A 20590-nucleotide genomic window follows, 5' to 3' on the forward strand; every position below is an offset into this window, starting at 1 on the left:
GCTCTGAGACTTTAGCGTCCAGCCGCACTGCAGGGGACGTACCCGACGGAACCGAATTCTGCTGCTCGCGATGCCGCCCACCAAGAGCTGTGCTGACGGGCAGAAAGTCTCCACCTAGGCCCGGGTCGGCCTGCTGTGCTCCGTCTCGGGATGCCGACCCGACTGCCCGCGCCGCAAACTTCCCCGCCGGGTTCACTTTCCCTCTCGACGGTCAAAAGTTTAAAAGGCCTAAGATGCCGCCGGCAGATGCTCCGAACACTTGAGCAGAAATCCGAACTTTTGTTAGACTTGGTCGCACTCAAGCGGTCCGAGCTATTAGTTGCGCTTCTTAAGGGGTGTAGAGTTCGACGAGGACGAAAAGGGCAACAAGATGGACCATTTCCAAAAGGGTAAGTAGATTGACCACTTGGAAAATTCGAAACCATTCAGGTTCTCTACATGCAAAGCACGTGTTCAGTCTGTCGAGCCAATGTTTTGCGTCCAGCTTAGCAGTCTGAAGTTTGGCACAGTCTCGCAGCTCAGACGACTGGGCGGTCGGTGACCTCCAGTCCCGTGGTTAAAGCTATGCAAGATAGGATCCCGCGTGGGGTTCAGAGCAGCGGGGGAACCAGCTTATATGATTTATGGCACCTGTGGTTTCAATTTTACTTTTGACAATCGTCATCAAAGCCATCACGTGTGTTCATGGTGGATTTTCTTAAGCTTGATGAATGCACTATTTCTATACGGTTCGACCCTGCTCTTGATCGTTCGGTAGAATGTATCTGTAAAAGCGCTCACGACTAAAGTCTCCGATGTCACAGAGGCTAGCTATGACACGCTTGCTAGTCAGACAGAGAGCTGACGTGCGCTCCCAACGAGATTTCAACCATGATCAATGACCTCAACGAACCGGTTAGGTCGGACCTCTAAAACGGCATGGAATATCCGCGACAAGGGCATATGGGCATCAAAATTGCACTCAAAGTCTGACTGGGAGGGGTAAAAGAGAATATCGGGTCTCGTGCCTGGTAGTATCGGGGCAGGCGAATATTTTTTTGACTCACCACGTGCTTGTCGATGTGTGAATTAGTCGACTGGGATGGCACAGGGTTTAGACTCCGCTACCTTTCATAGGGCTGGACGAGATAGCTTAGAGAATCGAATGATCTTCAAGAGGGTGTCTAGAATGTGTGGTTGGGTGGGGTGCAGGACTGTAAAAAGGGCTTCCCCGGCACTCGACGATGTAAGGAGTACGGTGTTAGCGTGACGTGTCCATGGGGATCCAATTTGCCGGTTTCCACGGTAGATGATTACCTTTGACCAAAACAGACTTCTCACTATTTTATCTACTAAGGTATGCAGTATAATTGGGCCGGGCGGTCTGTCAGAGATCCCTTCTGGAATTCAGCCGGCCCGGGCTGAAAAAGGAAGGCTCGGGCTGAGGTTTCCCCAAGCTCAAAGTCTTGAGGCGTTGTGGCTGGCTTTCAAACTCAAACAGACCTCCAAAGTTTGGCCACCAAGCCTGTGGCCAAATCGGGTCATTTCTCCCGCGGTTGAATTGCTCGGCACGAAGTTTTGGGAGGCTGGTGGTCCGATGTATTTCCAGAACATTCAGAACGACAGAGTTAAGATCGAGAAAGTCCGGATTGTGCAGTTCGAGAGTGTTTGCACGAAGCAACGGATACGCAAAGTTGACAGCAACAAGTCTGAGCTTCATCGGCACTGTGCCGGATTTCCCTTCCGCAACAGCAAATGCCTATGAGCACAGTGGCCTTTGATCACAGCTAGATAGTAATATCTCCGGACTTCGTGGCTTCACATACGGCCGGGTTATTCATCCTGTCCGCTCAGGGGGCTGAAGTGGCTGGGTTGCATCATTCAAGGATATGCTGCCATCCAGCTCGGATACTGAGACTGACAGCGAAGTTACGTTGGTACTGATCGTTTGAATAAGGGTCGGGGTTGCGGATCACTCCTTTAGACTTCCCGTCTGTTATCTAAGCAAAAAGGGTTGGGGTTCGTAACCATGAACTTCTGAAGCGCAAATCATGCCTTGATGCCCCTAAGCATCGAAGACATTTTGAAGACCCGGCAGGCAATAGCTATTCATAATTCATTTTATACAATGAGATGCATGTTCTTTGTTGCCGCTGAAGTTGTGATCCCATCGAGGTACTCACGTAACGTCAGTCTAATACTGCGCGAAAGAAGTTGGATTTGCTGCTCGGGAGAATCCGAGAATCGTGATATGCTGCAGCTCATAAAACCGGGAACCACCGAGGTGTGAGTTGGAATCCAGCCTTAAACTTATTACGAAGCCTCCTACCCGAGCAGAAAACCCTGTTTCGTGACCACGACGACGCTAAAAAGGGCCGTTGAAGTCTGAAAGGAATCCCTGCGGAGAGAAGGCCGCCCCCGCTTAGTTCAGCACACCACGAAAAGGGAGCTATGACAGTCTCGTATGAGATCAGCCCTGTGGCTTTGTTTCGCCCCTCCCGCAACGCAGAGGCCCGATGGGTGCCTAGTCGAGCGTTCAACCGGGTGGGATAAAGTTTATCAAATACTGGAGATTCCCGAAAGGCTGGAAAGTTCAAGAGACGTGCGCACGAGCTAAAGGGTGTGCAAGCATTCGCTCAAAAGCTCGCTGGAAATCAGAGCGCGATCATCGCGTGGATACGCGGACTCCCACCATCGTGAGGGCATTGGCGAAACAGAATGGCTACCACACGAGGACGAGTCTTGGTGTTGCGACTCCAGAGTCATTTGTGACACCTCACACGTGTTGAGCTTAACGATTCATTATCAGCAGCTGTAGAATAGATATAGGGCAGAAATATTGCCAGCACCTCCGTCTTCACCGAGAATGATCCGCCTCCGTGGGAAATGACTGGCATAATCAGTATCAACCTATACTGCATGTCTTATGAAGCTTGCGCACCCATCGGCCTAATTCTTATTGGCAGCTCGCAAGCTACGGCAATGCAACACTCTGCCTGCCGGCAAAACGATTCCTGCGGTTTGACCCTATGATTCTAGCTGTCAAAATGCCAATTACGCCTCGTCTGATAATGTGCCGGCCGGACGATGATAATGAGATCTGCCCAATGTGGAGTGCCCATCCGAACTCTCAACCAGACGAGCCGTTTTCGGCACCCCCCAGGCAGACCAAACGGGATCCCGAGTCGTTACGGGCGTCGTAGGGCGACCTAGCGCAAAAGCTTATATCAAGAGGGTTGGTGGTCTAGAATAGGCTTGTGGGCGGCCCCGAGGAACACACAGGGCAGAGCTGGGGGGTGGAAAGCTTCTGATCCTCTATCGGCTCCTCATGCCGAGATGCACTTACATATACCGTCCGTCTGGGCTGATATTCTTCAGTCGAAAGGGAGTTTGCTTCTCATCAGCATGACAGACCACTGATCACCCAGCTCCGGAGCCGATTCGACAGAAGTCTACAATTGGGGTGACTTCTATGTTGGTGGACCTGGACACCGATCCCACCGAGAATATTCTGAGATATGATGCTGCCAACGTCTGCTACGGCACATGGTAGTACGGCGGACACGCAATCGACGAAGGCTCAATTTGAGCAGGTTCTCAGCCTGATTATCACGACAATCCTAACCGCCTTTCTCGGGAACCTGTTGCGTAAGCAGTGCCTCTGCGGCGAAAACAGGATTTGGATCTGATTTATTGGGTGTAGGTCAAGAATGGTTCGCTGTCAAGCACTGGCGCCCTCTACCATGGGCAAGACAATGTGAGTTGGACGGCACAAAAGGGGCCGGGTTCATCGAAGCTAACAGTACTGTAGTAATTCTTCTAATTTACCTGTCCGCATTTCTCTTTGTGTTTGCATCCTGGACAGTTCAGATTGTATTTGAAGCAGGGATTAGTATGAGCGCTATGGGTTGTTCCATGGCTGGAACACTGTGTCTAGGCGCTTACGTGGGAACAAAAGTGAGTCCATCTGCTACCTCTTATGAAGTGTCATCTAATAACTATTCAGGCAGTGAGTGACATGATTCAAGGCCAGTGTACCCAAATATTGACAATCGAGTCCCTAGCTTGTTTATCTCTTTACTGTTGAGAAAGCGGTACGTTGTCAGCTCTTTCCTCCACCTCTTTACTACTTGCTCATTCTTGCTCAGCATATCATCCGGGGAGCGACCAAGGCACGCCACAGATCTAAACTGTACACATGCAACACTATTCTCATGCTAGGTATGGTTTTACCTCTTGAGATTTCATAAATTCAATCACCTAATGTATTTGACGAACAGGTACATACGGCTTCATTACGATGTTCAATTTTCACTTGTAAGTACCAGTACCCCAACGCCAAACAGATTTATCTTCAGTACTCACACCCATTCCAGCCGCGCGTCATATTATGATTCAGCAAGCGACACATGCGTCATCGGCCTCGAGCGAGCAATTTTGATACCCATCATTGTTTTTGATGCTCTCGTCAACGTATGAAGCTTTTCTGCCCTTGACTCCGCTCAATACCAAGCTTATGTACGCCCCGCAGATTTACCTCACCTCCCTCTTCCTGATCCCATTACTCAGTAAGTTGCTGCCCGGCAGACCCCCGCTTCAATACTTCCGAAGCTTACGCAATCAGAGTTGCATTCTATCCAAGCATCAATACTGAGGCCATGGACGATAGGCTCAAACCACAGGCATCCCCGGACTCCACCGAACGTCCGGCTTCGCAGGCTAGCACTGCGCACTTTCCTTGGCGCTCTGCTCACCTTGACCGTCAGCTTAACGTAAGACTGCTCTTGCATATACCTCTCGCAAACTAGGTACTCACTGATCTTGCAGGAACCTATCGGTGCTGGTCGCACTTGGCGGGGAAGTGGTATGGCTGTGTCTTGCATGTTGCAACACCGACAGTAAGTTGAAACGTCGCAAAGTGTGAGACCTCCACAAACTCAAAATCACTAACCTCAACCAAGTTCTCATCACAGCATTTCTAATTCAATGGACAAACACAAGTCCGAAGAAAGTCGCGAAGGAGACCCCAAACGTTGAGGCTCAGCCCATGCCAGACTTGACGCCGGGGCTGAAAGATAGTTGAGGGGCCTGTTACTACCCGAAGAAAACAGATTATGGCGCACGGCAAGGAGGCCTACTGACTGGGGGAAGACGGGTGGCCTCTGTGCACAAGAGGGACGGTAACGGAGGACCTGCCGCAAGCGGCATCCAAAAGTCCATAGCATCGCCAAGCTGCAGAACGTGAGGCGAAGCGGAAGCATTAGCATTGAGCCCGCGAGGCCATCGATTGAAGCATCCGTTACCAAATATGCAAAGTCTTCATTAATCTGGAAAAAACGTAAATATTTCTCTAAGTTCGTTGAACTCAAGGGGTTCCTAAGAACTACAGTGATTACTCTAGTATTTGAACACGCAGAGATTCGTTGGGTAACGAGTTGTAATTGCATTGATCCAAAGTCTTCCCATCGTGAAGTCTGATAAAATATCAAATGATATCGAAAAGGCTTATTTCGCCCCTATCGCGAACATCATCTTGTTGCCAGATCCCGAGCCTCCGGAGAAAGAAAATTGGGACTCTCGGCCGACGGACTCTTCAAGATGTCCAGGAATTCTAGTATTGTCCGGATGTCAAAACACCCAGAAAGGCGTTAAAGTTCTCTCTATTGTTGTAATTGTGCCGACTAGATCGAACCCCCTATAATAGTTGTTTCGGAGTTGAATCAGGGGTAGGCCGTGAACGGTGAGAGCAACATGGATCTCAGCGAGATCTGGCCGATCCGAACACTCATGAGAGGCAACGTGGCGGATCGTACGATAAGGCAGAATCGGCGCGGTTCAGGTCGAGCCTTGCGTCGTATTAAGCGTCGTATGAGTCGCCCTTGGCCAGTCCAAGCGTCCCGCCCGTCGTGTTGGCACACCCCTCGTCCTTGATCAACTAGGAAGTTCTCCACGAGAGGTGGGAATCCTTAGTTTCTGGGTCTGTTCTGGTTTCGAGAGCGTCTAATCACGCTGCGCCCTATGATTAACTCTATGTACAGGTGACAGAAGCAAGAGGGGATCAGCGAAAGCTTGCACGGGGTATTGTTTTGTATCTCAGATAACTTGAATATCGTCATGTCACGCGTGTTTTTTGCTCCCGTCATCAAAGATCACATCGTCTTGGGCAGTTCCTCTGAGATCGAGTCTCCCCGTGTCGGCGACAAGGGGAATGAGTCGTGAATTAGGGGTCTAAAGGACGTCAAGGCACCCTTCGTTAGATCGTCCAGGAAGCATTGACCAAAGCATCGACATAGTGGAGTCTTTGCGAATGTGGAACATTTCATGTAGGTAGTTGTGAGCCAAGAACGGGATCTCCCGTGGTAGCTCTTGACCACGAAGGATGGTCACTCGGGCCGACTTGGTACGGGGGATTTGGGATTTCCATTCATTGCCTTCGGACGTGATGAAACCAAACGAACACCATGTCCCGTATGACTCACAGCATAGTCAAGACTCTCTATGAGGAATCAGTGAAATGGTAGATGTATCGCTCAACTCTCCTGTCCCCAATACTCGTTGTGTGAATTGAAAGCTGTTGGGGGTATGCCTATCAAATTGGCCAGTCAAACACTTGCTATGCTCAGGGTCCTCAGGGTCAACCGCCTTTTCCTAACCCCTTCTCAAATAAGTCGGCGTAGCATAGTCTACCTTACCTGTACTCACGACGGGTTGAGTACTCGACTAGAAGAGAGATTCAAGTATGTTACAAGCATTGATGCTTGTACAACCTTTAGTTTGAGTTCATGTACTGATGAAAGCATACGTAGATGTTGTGATTCACACCAGCAATTGAGGCTAATGGTGCCTCTTAGGACGTAACTGATGAATTGATGCACTAAAATCAACGGCGCGTTCCTCAAATTTCCCTAACTCAGTCTAGTAGGCACCCTTGTCTCTAGTTGAAGATACTTCACGGTCATGCTGGATGGATGGTTTCGACGAAACCATCTCTTGCTTACGCATATCCTTGACAGAAAATACAATGGAACTGATCCAGAAGGTTTACAAGATTCAGCGTATCTTTATCGGGTTCAATCTCAAAGACGCAGGGTCTGGTATTGATGAGTATCTAGGCACATGGGGATGCGAGGCTAGGTGACATGGCGATCGAGCAGCTGTTTAGTGCACAACGGCATCGCCAGCGGCACTAGTTGACAGGCGCTTGTAACATAACACTGGGCCGATCGAACGCGAAACGCTAGCGATTTGGCTTGTTGTCTATGAATGTAGTCTCGCTACCATTAAGAATGTAGCCAATTGAAAGTTACAATCTGTACTTACTCCAATCAAGATCTGTGGCTACGAACGTTGGGGTTGATGTGGCAAAAGCATCACCGCTGAGGCTGGGTGGGCTCAGGCCCTCAGCATGCCCCTCACTGAACAGACTTTGAGACATGAAGCTGGCGACAATGAGGCAAATGAATGTGGAGGTCCCTCCAGTTTCCTCAATTTTGCCTCTGTGTCCCCGTTAAAAAGATATTTCCCTTTTGTAATGGTGATCAGTTTCGGAATAATGATGTCGCCTCTCTAAACGTGACCAGGTGTTGCTCTCTCTCGGCCGCCAGCTCCCTCGGTCCCGTGCCGTTGCGGGGTAATAAGACAGGCGCCACCCTCATTCATTCCAGGGGGACCCCTCGCCATCAGTGACCTCTGCTGAGCATCTCAATCTCATCGAGAAGAGACGACAGCACGATCGATAGCATGCGTTTTCCAAAGCTCCCGGCGAGAGCCGCTTACATCCATCTTAACAACCCGGCTCGACGCAATGCCCTGAGCCTCGAGGTCCTCGAGGACCTCCGATCGCAGCTACTGACAAACCTAACTTCACCAAAATCAGGGCGTCTCATGACCCTGCCTCCATTCAAGCCAGGTATCCTCCACGAGCTGGAAAGAGTCAGCGAACGCGCAGCCCCGGACTCAAAAGAAAATTCAGAACACAGCTGGCTCGTTGACGCCAACGCGTGGGCAGAAGAACGCGCAGCCCTGCCCAACGTCCTCGTGCTGCGCAGCTCAGGCCCGGTCTTCTCCTCCGGCCACGACCTCAAGCAGCTCGCATCGCTCTCCCACGTCGAGGTCAAGCGCTCCTTTGCCCTCTGCGCCGAAGTCATGTCTCTCATCCGCCACAGCCCTGCGCCGGTTGTCTGCCCCATCCAAGGCTTGGCAACCGCAGCGGGACTCCAGCTCGCCCTCTCCACGGACTACCCAATCGCCCTGTCCACGACCAGGTTTCAACTGCCCGGCGCAAGCATCGGGCTGCCGTGCACGAGCCCCGCAACGGCCGTGTCGCGCCGCATCCCACCGGCGCAGACTTATCGCATGCTTCTGACGGCTGAGGCGGTCACTGCCGACGTGATGCGGGATGCCGTGGACGTGGTCACGGAGCCTGAGCACGCAGAGTCAACTGACACGGCCGCTGCAGCGTTCGAGGGGCGTGTCGCGGAGGTGGTGGAGCGATTGGCGGGCTCGGCAGGTCAGCCGATGGCCCTGGGGAAATGGGCGTTCTGGACCCAGCTCGGCATCAACGGCAAGGAACAGGACGGGAAAGGTGGTGATGGGTACGAGGATGCAGCGAGCTGGGCGGGGAGAGTCATGGCCTTGCATGCCAGGGCCGCTGATTCGAGAGAGGGCATCGCAGCCTTCACGGAGAAGAGGAAGCCGTCGTGGAAGACATGAGCTCCCACTCCCCGGGGCCTAAAGACCGAAAGCAACAAAAGGCCGGGTCACCCCGAGAGCCTTACCCCACCATCCCCGCTCCGCATCTCCACACCGATCGGCCGGTCCACCGGGCCCCGCACAAAATGAAAAATCTTCACACACAAAAACAAGGCAAAATATAATGCTCGGACATTCGCAACTCAGGATCCCATTTGACCAACGCGGGTCTCGAACCCGCAGCCTTCAGATCACTGATTCCAGTAGAAGTCTGACGCGCTACCATTGCGCCAGTCGGCCTGTTTCCTGAGTTGTTTGTTTCCAAGCTCCTGTGGGGATGCTGACAACCGCTCGCAAACAGTGAGAATAGGGTTACGCCCAGGGAACATTGACTCATTCACTCTTTCATACGCCCATTTCAAATTGTCATGCATTTATCTAACCAATTGCTGTCAAGAATGACCCATCTGCGCCTCCCTTCTTGTGTCTGGATGTATTTCCGGGACACATAATTCTTCCTACTAACCCATCAGTTTGGTGCAACAACTTGCTGTGAGGATCAACGCCGTCCGAGATTTCGCGTGCTTGCATCCATGGCCATTTCAGGCACCAAAAGGCTTGAATTCGCAAAAGAAAGCACTGCAACTCATTTGAGTTCTGATACACCAGCGTAGCTACCAGTCAATGTTTCATCTGTCCGCATGGCAGGATAGCGCACTCCATGGGGTTGGTGCGACGCCCTCATCCCGCGCCAGCGACGCCACGAATCCAGCCCACTGGCACAATAGATGAGCAGGGAAATTGGGCGATCCAGGAGGATTCACAACGCAACATTGGATTTTAGGAGTGATTCATGCGCAGACCGTGGCGGGTATAAACCAAAGGCTGCCGCCAAGACAACTGACAGAACATTCCTCGACCAAGCCTTCCCAGCTCCTCAACTTCTCTTTCGTTCTATTTCCAACTCACCACATTCTTTTTCAACTTTGCTTCAAAATGCCGTTCAAGACCAGCTTCACGTTTTTTCTTCTCTCCTTCGTCGCAGCGCGATCGATTAAGGCCCCTCGTGCCGCTTACCCTTTTAACAACCTCGTCGCGTACGGTGATGAGCTGTCCGACAATGGAAATGGCAGCTTCGCTCATGGCATCACCGGAGACCCAGCCAACGTTTATGGCTTCGGCACCTGGACCAACGGCCCGGTCGCCGTCTCGTACCTCGCGGATCTCCTCAAGGTCCCTATGACCGACTATGCCTTTGGCGGCTGCTGCGGCGGTGGCTCTTTCGGCGCGACCTTCGACAACGCCTACACCATGTCGCCCGCCGGGGCAACAGACATGCTCGGCCAAATCTCGAACTACACTGGCACCGGCTCAAAGGGCATTGCTTCCTCTTTGCAGTTCTTGTGGTTCGGAGAAAACGATCTCAGCATGCACACGGACGCCTTCTGGCTCGGCGATGCCAAGAATGCGCAATTCGCAACCGATGCCGCGGCGAAGATCACAGCCTCAGTCAAGGGCCTGCTCGACAAGGGTGCGCCGTACGTCATGGTCGCCAACATCTACCCCAAGCATCTTGCGCCGGTTACGCCAAAGTACCTCTGCGGTACCAACGCGGACTGCGTCAAGACCTGGGGCCAGGTCATCACCTCGGCCAACGCCGCCATCCAGAAGAGCCTGGGCCAGTTCGGGAAGAAGGTCATCTACTACGACGTCTTCAGCTACATGGTGCAGATCCTGAACAACCCGAAGGCCTATGGCTTCCCCAAGCCCTTGAACCTGTTTTGTGACGGTGATGAGACCGCGCAGTGGGACGACTGTATGGTCAAGGGCAATGCGAACCAGTACTTCTGGATGAACTTCATCCAGCCCACCACGGCTGGCCACAAGTTGATTGCTCAGGATATGAAGAAGACCATCGATGCTCATTTCGCTTAGGGTGGGTAAAGTTGCTGGCTTAGTTGAGATCACTTCACGAAAGTCTGTTTCTTTTGTGGGGCTGCGATTGGGGCCTTGAAGCCTCTGTTTTCTTTTATCTGTACATACTTAGTTGGACATTCTCCCGTATACAAACATTCTCTCCATTGCATATTACCATAAGACCTCGTTTCATCGTCGATGTCAAACCTTGAGTCTTGTGGCGCAACTGCTGTAGCCAGAATTCCTGAGAATGAATACAAGGAAACCAAAGACAAGGAAATGGGCCAAACGGCCGCTGTTTAAAGCCGTTCAGTAACGAAATTCCTTAACCTCGATGCCTTCCGTAATCTTCATGACCTTCCTGATGTCATCAAATGTGACAGAGCGTCCATCCCTTCTTGCCATGATACCGGCGGTCTTGACAATGTTGCGTATTTTCCTGCCATCAATCTCGATGCGAGAGAGAGCCGCAAGATTCTCGTTAGAAAGCTTAGAACCGGTCGTCCCGAGGAAGGTCATCCAGACCTTTTTCCTGGACGGCTCATCAAGAGCTGGATAGTTGATTGTGAGATGGACACGGGAATGAATAGCCGGGTCCAAGGACTTCTCGCGATTGGTCGTAAGGAACAGGAGTGAGGGGTAGTACTCCAGCTCTCGCAGGAATCCTATGCATAGTATGTCAGAAAGACGATACAACCTTGTAGTTACGGGCATCTCGGTCAACTTACGCGAGACCAATTTGTTACGCTGAGACGAGCTGTCACTGCGCTGCTCCAGGTAAGCGTCGCACTCGTCAATGAGGAGGACAGCACCCCATCGTGCGGCAAGCTCGAATGCTCCGGCGATGTCCCCTCTTCTGTGCTGGACCCCAATAGCTACACTTCTCCCACCAGGCCGATGAGCCCGGTGTGGCGGCGTATCGTAATGATCAGGATCGTCCTCATTGTATTCGCCCAGTTCCATCTTGAAGAGTGGAGCCTGTATCTTTTCCGCGACTATTACATATTACTTAGTAAGACATTGCGGTTGGTAGGCTCAGAAACCATACCTGATTCAGCAGTGAGAGTTTTGCCAACTCCAGGAGCACCAGCAAGCAAAGCAACGAGGCCACCGCCTGGAAGATTAGCATCCAGAAACACGTGAGGGGGTTCAAGTTTACCTTTGCCGTTGATGACATCGTCAAAGTTATCATTGTCTTTGACCTGGCTCTCCACAAAGGCGAGAATGAGCTCCTTGTATCCATCAGGAAGTACCAGGCTCTCGAATGGCTTCGTGTTCCACTCGATATCATGGATTCGGTCAACTTCAAAGTTTTCTGCATTCACTCAAATAAGCTGGCCGATTATATAGGATCGAATCTGGCTTGGACTTACCCCATGTTTTCTCTTTGAGATTAAATCCCAGTACACGAGGAACGCACAGTGACAGTCGGAAGTCAGTGAGTCGCTTTCGAGCCCTGTTGATCCTGAGATTTTCTATTTCGACTGGGGCATATTCGTCAGTAACAACGGATGCACAGACGACAGAACCTAGAAGCTTACAGGGCCTCAGAGGAGGACGACTCGCGTTTGTGTCGTCCTCTGGCAGATTTGGCCGTGGTGGAAACAGTGGATCTGAAGATAACGATGACGATGGTGAAAACTGAGGCGGCGTGTGTCGGAAACCACGCGGTGCATACGGGTCGGCCGGAGGCGTTGGATAAACAGGTGGTGCGTAGGGGGCAGGGCGCCTTCGAGGAGGTGGAATGCGCTGTTCACCGTCGTAGTAAGAGTCATACTCGTCTCCGCTGCGCTCGCGCCGAAGAGGTACATGGCCCTTCGGTGGTGGTGTATCAACAGGCCCCTGTATTATCAGCTGTGTCCTTTGGTAGAAGACTGAGGCATCGTCCCGATCTCCAAACGGAGCGCCGACACCACCAGAGCGTCTATCATAATCTGTATCGATCACAACTCGAATTTCTGCACTCAGGCTATCGAGTCGATCGGGGCGGTAAGCCTTGTAGTGCTTCCCAACGAGACTGGCGAATTTGCGACCCCTTTCGATCAACCGCTTCTGGACACCATGAAATTCAGCGTGGTATTTTGCAGGGTAAAGCCTCAGCGAGTTGATGGGCCGTGTGCCTCTGAACCGGAGAATGTACTCGCTCTGGACAGCTACACCAAAATCGTCGCCGCTGCAATTGACGTAGTTGAGCCAAAGTTCGACTTTGGACGGGTCCGTGTTGTTGGTGTGTCCTTGAAGAACGAAGAAACGGTCACCGTCGAAGTGGCAATCCGAGTAGATGACTTCGCCTGGAGCGAAGAGAGTCCAGAGGTAGTCGTACGTAATCATGCCGTGACTGATGAGCTCTTTGCTGACGGCAAAGGCCCCTGCGAGCTCGCGCTTGACGATGGACCTCAGAATGGTCAAGATCTTCTTAACCTGTTCGTCCTCCTCGTCGGCGATAGCCTTCTCGAATGCCTCCCAGCGCCAGAAGAACTGATGGAAAGGCGCCAGGAAGGCAAGGTATTTGAGGTCATGAACGATGCCGTCGTAGGGTTTGAAGACATCAATGAGGACTTTGCGAGTCGCTGCGTGGCGGATGTCAATGGAGTGGATTGTGACCAGACTGCCTGCCTTCCCGGGAGTGACTCGGCGTCTCACGATGATCGGATTGGACTCGTCGTCGTCACTCTCGTCTTTCTCAAGGGCGGCCAAGTCCACACCATGAGGACATTCAGTCATCCAGTTGATGCAGCATTGGCACTTCTTGGGGCCTTCGTAGAGATCTTGAACGATGGCGTTGCGGTCTTCTTGGCTGATCTTGACCTCTTCCTCAGCCCTGATGGTCTCGGTCAGACGATCGATGACAGAGAAGGACAGATCATCTTCAAGTCTTGTCGATTCCACTATGTCAAGATCAGACGCCATACTGGGCGCTTCGAATACCTGTGTCTTTGGCGTGGCCTAGTGACGTAAATGTGAAGTTGGACAGAGCCCAGGAAACAGGTGAAGGGCAGATTCGGTCCCTTTAAATCTCAACAACACACCTTACCATGCAGCCACTAGCTGTGGCTGTACAATCGCCTTCGTCCCCCTTCATGTTTCGGGGCTGATACATGGTCTGCTGCATGTAAGCCCTAATGCTGTCGTGATCTTGGCCTTGTAGACGTACAACAGAAAAGCAGAACCTGGAAAGCGATTGCGTTGCGTCCAATCAAAAGTCAAATGCGAAACCAAGTCGAGGCATGAATGTGAAAATGCACACACTAGTGAGGACTATGCATGAGAAACACGTCAGATATTTTAGGCAGACCATGGGGCTGACTTTTCCACTTTCGAAAGCCTAAGTTCTGAATGATTACTGTGAACCTCCGCAGAAAGCCACAAAACTACATAAAGTGGCATTTTAGCCCCACAGGTTGTGAAGCACATGAAAGGTTCCGCGCCTGTGGTGACACGAGTGGCCTTTTCTGTGAATACACGACCTGTTGTCTAGGAGCTGTGAAGCACTTCGAAGGCTCCGTTGAGTACCGCACTTTGAAAATTAACTTAAATACGGCTTGGGACGTCTTCGTGTTGATGAAACAAGTTGCTTCCTATTCGGGTTTCGCGCCATGTATTCTGCAGATTGAATCCATGGTATTACGACAAACGAGTGGTCAGCACGATATGTTAAGAAGCGGGGTAACGCATCGTTACAAGTGCAACATCAGGTCGATTGTGGCGCCCTGCTGCCTATGGTCTGCTGCCTAATTCTACCATTATTACTTGAAAATATGGCGTGCCTCTCACTCAAACACGATGCGGCAATGTGATACGCCAACTCCTTCCCGGTAGACGCAGAAGTTTGAACCATTCGCAGATGTGAATCCTAACGGCTTTCGACTGCTGCAGTACCTAGCTTCTCCTTCTCCAAGTCGCCGGAATGCGAGAATCCGCCGGTCGGAGATCCGCGGTTCAGCACGGCAGTGAGCCCAATCTCGGTGTTGATCTCCTCCATACGCTCGAAGTCGGCTTGAGCGGTGCCCTCGGAGCCGAAGACAAGGTCCTGCGCAAGTGTCAGCTGGTAGTTCAACTACTTATGAATGTAATCGAAGAAAGACGAACCATCTCTTCAAGTGATAGTCGCTTGGTCTCTGGGACAAAGAACCAAATGAAGGCAGCTCCCAAGTAGGTCAACAGCCCAAATAAGATGTACGTGCCATACGTAATACCAACGAGCATATCGGGAGTGACTTGACCCACGATAAAGTTGTTCCTAGACGGAAATAAGCAGCTTACACGAGACTGAAAGATATTATTTCACTCACATCCAGTTGCTGGAGGCTCCGATCGACACTCCATATGGTCGAGTGCTCAGGGGCCAAACTTCAGCAATGATGATCCAAGCGCAGGGGCCCCATGAATCTGTCTGAATGTCAGTCTCCTCTCATATACATAGGTCAGATACCGGGGACCTACATCCGAAATGGACAACGAAAAGCCAGACCATGCAGACGGCAGCCCAGCCAGCCGCAGGTTGGTCGTGAAAGTTGTCAATGTTCTTGGCCAAGATGACGGCAATGATGATGTGACAGGTGCCCATGCCAATTGCTCCAATACTGAGAACTGGCTTTCGGCCCACCCTGTCAATCCACAAGACGGCCGGAATGGTCGCGATGAACTAGGCTTAGGTGTCAGAGGTTTGGGGCTATCAAAGCAGCAAGCGGGTAGCGAAGACTCACCATCACCACGCCAACTACGCCAGTGGCAAGAAGACTCGTGGTGTTTTGGCTGAGGCCCAGCTGGCTGAAGATTTGCGGAGCATAGTAAAGTACCTGGAGTGGTTCTTAGCGATGGCCATCATCACTAATTTTCGAAAGGTGCATACTCACGGCGTTGATTCCCGTCCATTGTTGGAAGAACATGGTGACAGTGGCAACAATGACACGTTTGAACATGGCTTTCGTCGTAAACAGAGCTTTCATGGCGACAAACTGAAGCTTAAAGGTATTCCAGGCCGTTTGCTGCTGTAGATGAGGAAACTGCTCCGCAACACTTCGCTTCTCAAACAGAGACTGAGCCTTGATTTCAAGGAACTCGAGCTCAATAAGTTCGTGATTCTCGGGAAGGTCTCGGAGGTTGGCGAGAATCCGACGCGCTTCCTCCTCGCGGCCGTGGTGGATAAGCCAACGAGGGGAGAATGGCATCCAAATCATTCCTACCAAAAGAATGGCGGCCGGGCCCAGTTGTAAGCAAATGGGTACTAGCCAAGCTGCATCGGATTGTGTCTCGACTGTCGTGCCGCCTATGTAGTTGCAACCGTAACTAGATAATCGTCAGTACACATGTCAGGAAGACCGTTCGGGACACTTACTCAATCCAGAAGGATATCATGATGCCAAAGGTGATTGCCAGTTGTTGAAGAGCTACGAGGGCACCTCGAACCTCTGGCGGTGCGCACTCCGAGTTGTACAGAGGCACGATCATAGACAAGCTGCCCACGCCCATTCCACTTTGCCAAGTCAGTATTGATAGTCATTTAGGTTTCTGCAGTGGAACACATACGTGATGAAACGACCTCCAAGAATGGATTCGTGACCTCCCGAGATGGATGTTATCTGGACAATGACACCGAGGATGAAGACTCCGGTTGCAATCAGGACGCCGTATTTTCGTGAGCACACTTCGGCTATGAAGCCCGAAAGCACTGCGCCAACCCAAGCTCCAAGCTCAAGGATCGATGTCAGCCATCCCTTCTGGGTAGGGTTTCTCGTGTATCCGCCCATGTCTACCAAGCACCACAATTGTCAGCTCCAGACCTCCGTGTCATTGGGTCAATTGACTCACGTTTATCGAATGATGGCATTGCTAGAATGCCAGAGAACATGCCCTGATTGTAGCCGTAGAGAACACCTCCGATGCAGGCGAAGGCTGCAATGCGAGCGACTTTCCAGTTTTTCACGAGCGCCCTGGCACCACTCGCGCCCATCAGCGCTTGTCTTCTTTGTAGAGCCGCATCGTAGGCAGCGTTGCCCGAAGAATGGCCGCCCATAGTGTCAGTCTTCGACAGGCGAGCCTGACGGTGGTTGGATTAAAGCTGTAATTGGAAGTTGGGGAGTCCCAGTCAAGGCCAAAGACGCAACACGCAAAAGATAGAGAAGTGGACCAAAAGCTTAGCTTGAGTATTGATGGGGAAGACGCGTACTTAAATGCGACGTCCATGCAGGATTCAGCTGCATGTTGCCAGACCACAGAAGCATCTGAAGATCTTGTGCCCTCATGGTACGTTTTCGTGAAGACCCTGTCACATTCGGTGCGACTCTGACCCAACGCTGCGGTGACAGGCATCGGTATCCCAATGTGAACCATTTCCCCCTACATGCTAAAGAGACCTCGAGCTGCTCATTGGACAATACTCATGCGAGCTTGTTCGCCCAGCTTAGCGAAAAGTCCCCAAAAGAATACGACTACCCCGCGTGGCCGCAAACCCCATGTTTCAAGCACGATCACCACCGGCAATAGCATTTAGCCTAAAAGGCGACAGGTCTGCCACATATCCGCCTTTTGCCAACGCGGGGAGTGGTGGCTGTTGGCGCTTATCCTTCCCCCATCCTTGTCTGGATGCTTGCCTTTGCGGGTATCCGCGCTCAGCTGCTGTTCAGATTGGATCGGCTCACTGCATCCTTGCAAGGGCCGAATGGCAAGAACAAATCTGATCTGCCGGCCGAATCCTACGCCCGACTTTACGCATCTCGCCGGGCATTAGCCCGGGCGGTCTCCGAGCTGACGAGACATTGGCTACGTGGAGCAGCCACTGTCCAACGGCGTACTACGACACCGATCCCGGAGCTCTGGTTCCAATTACTAGTTCATCGACCATACACTAGTTGTTGAAAGGTCCGTAGTGGTGTGACATGAAGCTCTCAACGTCATTTAGTCAGCTTCAGCGAATTCGTAGTGCCAAGGGATGCTGTTATCATCAGAGCTGGTTTGCTAGGACGTAACGTGTATTGGGGTCATCTCCGGCATACAATCCACAGCGGTACTTCGCTACTCATCACCACCATTCGCAAAACTCTTTTCTACTCCCTTCACCAACCTTTACGTCGCAAACTGTATGCTCTGCTGGAAATCTGAAGGTGTATGTTGAAAAGCCCCAGGACCCGACTGTCCGCTGGGTCCCGAAAGCTTTACTTTAATAATCTACAGCTGCTTTGAAAGCGAGTTATCAACCACGAGCTCCCCATCGGAGACTTTTAAGAAAGCCTAAGCAGCTACCGTCAAACGCGGACTATGTCGATGGCCCGATATCGTACGTCTTCTTGCACGCCGCGCATTACGCCCAATCGGGAACCGCTCTGATGGTTATATGCGGACGTTTCCATCTCAGAGCTCGTGGCACGGGTTGGAGCGGCCGCCAGCGGTCTTGGGGGCCCGGAGCTGTATACACTGCAATACATTAGCGAGAAGCACCATGTAACGAGTTTAAGACTTTGAATGACTCTAATTTCTTTCCCATTCGGGAGCGAGATGACAAGGACGAAGGCGATGTTGCTTCGCTGACTGACGGATTTGATCCGGTATGAGTGCTTCGTTTGGACGGTCTGTCTCTTTACTAGCTGAGCTATGGCTTTCAACCCTCACCAGGTCTCGTTTTCACGTTAGAAAGTCTACAAAGATCACAGCATTGATCCTTCAACGACTGCTGGAAAAGTACGCCGTATGAGGGCGACTTGAAGGTGATTCCTTGACTGTTCATCTCTAAGAGCCCAAATGGAGGCCAAGGCACAGCCGGATGGGCAAGCATAGAGAAGCCCAAGACATATGGGCTTATAATTCCCATTGGGGATCGGTGATGATTTACACAGGGAGGCATGACTTGCTGGACGGAGATTCTCGGCAGTCAAGCAGTTTTCTCCGGGACGGAGCCGGATCCCCACTTTTCCCGACCGGAGCTCAGTCTTCGGAGGCTGCTGTGAGGCCGGCATTTCGGATACGTGACTTCTATCAACTGACAACTGCCTTTGTATGAGATGGCTAACTCGAATTTTACTTGTGAGTCGGACTATTCCCAGTTAAATCTGCCTTCCGAGTTGATCATCATATTCGTTCAACACCGTTGCTCAGACGCAATGAAAGCTATCCAAAGTCATAAAATTGAACAATTGCTGAGACCGGAGCGTTAACAAAACTCCGCACTCGTTTTGGCGGACATGTGAAGTTTGACCTCCTCTCCGACAAGAGGGGTTCCGTCAATGTTGGGGTTCGATGACCAACAGCAGCGCGTTAGCGTCAGATTCGCCACGTATTCCGTGTGTTCCGCGGCGATTCCTCGTCCTGTCTTGTACTGTGAAAACACATCTTTATGAACTCCGTGATCAATTATAAATCAGTAATGCGAAAGTCCGCCGACATTCTGGCTGTGATAAAAGCAAAAAGGGTTTAAAAGCGACTCTAGGAGCCAATTTGGATTCTCGCGATGCCAGCTAGTGGACCACCATTAATGTACGAACTGTACGTCACCCGTCCTCATCCCACACCAACAAGCTCGCCAACGCCTGCCGAGTAAGAATCATGAAGATCCTTGTCGTGGGAGGAACCGGCATGATCGGCGGCCACGCTGCCCTTCACCTCCGTTCGAAAGGTCACCAGGTCACCATCAGCGGCCGTCGAGCACCCACGGAAGTTTCCGCTCTCGTCAAGCTCCCATTCCTCCAAGGAAACTACCTCCGCGGTGACATTACTGCGGAACAGCTTGCCCTTTTCGAAGCCGTGGTGTTCGCGGCCGGGAGCGACGTCAGGCATGTACCGGAAGGTCAGGGGGCCGACGAACACTACCTGCAAGCCAACGGGGAGGCTGTACCGGCGTTCGCCCGCATGGCTCGGGAGGCAGGTGTCAGGATATTCGTGCACGTGGGGAGCGCGTACCCTCACATCGTGCCCGAAGCCGTCCACTCCAGTCCTTACGTCACCTCCCGCAAGCTAGCGGCTGATGGAGTCGCTGCACTCGCCACACCTACCTTCCACGCCTGCAGCCTAGATCCTCCGATCGTCGTCGGCACGGTCCCTGGCATGAAGATACCGATGTTCGAAGCCTACATACAGTACGCGGAGGGAAAACTCCCCATTCCGTCTTTTGCGCCCGCCGGGGCGCTCAACTTCATCTCCACGCAGTCTCTGTCTGAAGCAATCGCCGGAGCGATCGAGAACAGTAAAACTGTGTCCGGAAGATCTATCTTGGTTGGCGACGAGAATCTGACATACGCAGAGTACCTCGAGACGTTTTTCCATGCTGTCGGAAACCAGCAGAAACTGCCTGTTTCGGACCAAGACCACCCGCTAATGCCCCGGGCGACACTCTATGCCGGGGACATGGTTGTCAGGTATGAGCCCGATGCTGCAGATGTGGCAGCTTTAGGAGGGTACCGGCGGAATGGCGTTAGGAATGCCGTTAGTGAGATTGTATCCCAGCATCGTTCACGCGAGTAAAAGACGACTCACGAGAGAAATTAAAGTCTATTTCGTCTATGCTGCCGGGTTTGCGATATGTTTGATGCGGTCCATCACTTACGTTTTGACGCGGCTGTGAGCCGGCCGCCATGACTCAATTTGTCGATCGTGGACCTGACGATTGCTGGTTTAGTCTCTTGTGTCATTCAATCCATAGTTTACGCCTTGTCTGTAGTCTCCTTGTCGACGTATCGGTGATAGTCCCGTAGCTCTGCGTAGACTCTAGAGTCGGAATATGGATTCCGTAAAAACCCAACTACAGCGGCCTAAATGTCCGCCTGCACATTGACGCCGCGGACTCCGTGGGAATGGTTCATTCCAATTAGTAACACACGAGTTGCTTTCTCAAGATTTTACATCGATGCAGCTTTCATGAAATTGGCATGTATCAGGTCTTTGAAGTTAGGCATGAGTCTTCGGGTGGGTTGACCAGGGAGACCCACAGTATGGGAATGGCCGCCGCATGCAACAACATCAAAGTTTCAATGTGTAGTAGATTGGTGGTATCATGTAGTATTTTCTGCCCGAG

At 51.8% G+C, this 20590-nt stretch overlaps 6 protein-coding genes across 6 annotated transcripts; 4 read left to right on the top strand and 2 right to left on the bottom strand.

Moving 5' to 3' along the window:
- Positions 1-3497: 3497 nt before the first annotated feature.
- On the top strand, positions 3498-5062 carry CGGC5_v013531 (uncharacterized protein; the record flags this gene model as incomplete). The annotated part of the gene is made up of 11 exons (XM_066152937.1): positions 3498-3627; positions 3683-3736; positions 3791-3936; positions 4044-4073; positions 4128-4200; positions 4260-4296; positions 4356-4452; positions 4511-4547; positions 4604-4751; positions 4807-4877; positions 4941-5062. 11 exons carry the CDS (start codon positions 3498-3500, stop codon positions 5060-5062), a joined length of 945 nt encoding a protein of 314 aa, XP_066007573.1.
- Positions 5063-7719: 2657 nt separating this feature from the next.
- Positions 7720-8691, top strand: CGGC5_v013532 (Enoyl-CoA hydratase domain-containing protein 3; the record flags this gene model as incomplete). Its single annotated transcript, XM_032036282.1, has 1 exon — positions 7720-8691. One exon carries the CDS (start codon positions 7720-7722, stop codon positions 8689-8691), a length of 972 nt encoding a protein of 323 aa, XP_031884940.1.
- Positions 8692-9666: 975 nt separating this feature from the next.
- CGGC5_v013533 (GDSL esterase/lipase) lies at positions 9667-10605 on the top strand (the record flags this gene model as incomplete). The annotated part of the gene is made up of 1 exon (XM_032036283.1): positions 9667-10605. One exon carries the CDS (start codon positions 9667-9669, stop codon positions 10603-10605), a length of 939 nt encoding a protein of 312 aa, XP_031884845.1.
- Positions 10606-10896: 291 nt separating this feature from the next.
- Positions 10897-13497, bottom strand: pan (Proteasome-activating nucleotidase; the record flags this gene model as incomplete). The annotated part of the gene is made up of 6 exons (XM_032036284.1): positions 10897-11252; positions 11316-11582; positions 11636-11701; positions 11747-11902; positions 11961-12071; positions 12129-13497. 6 exons carry the CDS (start codon positions 13495-13497, stop codon positions 10897-10899), a joined length of 2325 nt encoding a protein of 774 aa, XP_031884937.1.
- Positions 13498-14440: 943 nt separating this feature from the next.
- On the bottom strand, positions 14441-16603 carry qa-y-3 (Quinate permease; the record flags this gene model as incomplete). The annotated part of the gene is made up of 9 exons (XM_032036285.1): positions 14441-14617; positions 14677-14827; positions 14880-14976; positions 15031-15232; positions 15294-15386; positions 15444-15876; positions 15926-16063; positions 16117-16339; positions 16399-16603. The coding sequence occupies 9 exons, from the start codon at positions 16601-16603 to the stop codon at positions 14441-14443; spliced, it is 1719 nt and encodes a 572-aa protein (XP_031884850.1).
- Positions 16604-19125: 2522 nt separating this feature from the next.
- On the top strand, positions 19126-20040 carry galE (UDP-glucose 4-epimerase; the record flags this gene model as incomplete). The annotated part of the gene is made up of 1 exon (XM_032036286.1): positions 19126-20040. The coding sequence occupies one exon, from the start codon at positions 19126-19128 to the stop codon at positions 20038-20040; it is 915 nt and encodes a 304-aa protein (XP_031884849.1).
- Positions 20041-20590: the final 550 nt, after the last annotated feature.

Source organism: Colletotrichum fructicola, assembly GCF_000319635.2.
Source record: "Colletotrichum fructicola Nara gc5 chromosome Unknown KSG_Nara_v1_contig08, whole genome shotgun sequence".
In the NCBI taxonomy this organism is placed as follows: Eukaryota; Fungi; Ascomycota; class Sordariomycetes; order Glomerellales; family Glomerellaceae; genus Colletotrichum; species Colletotrichum fructicola.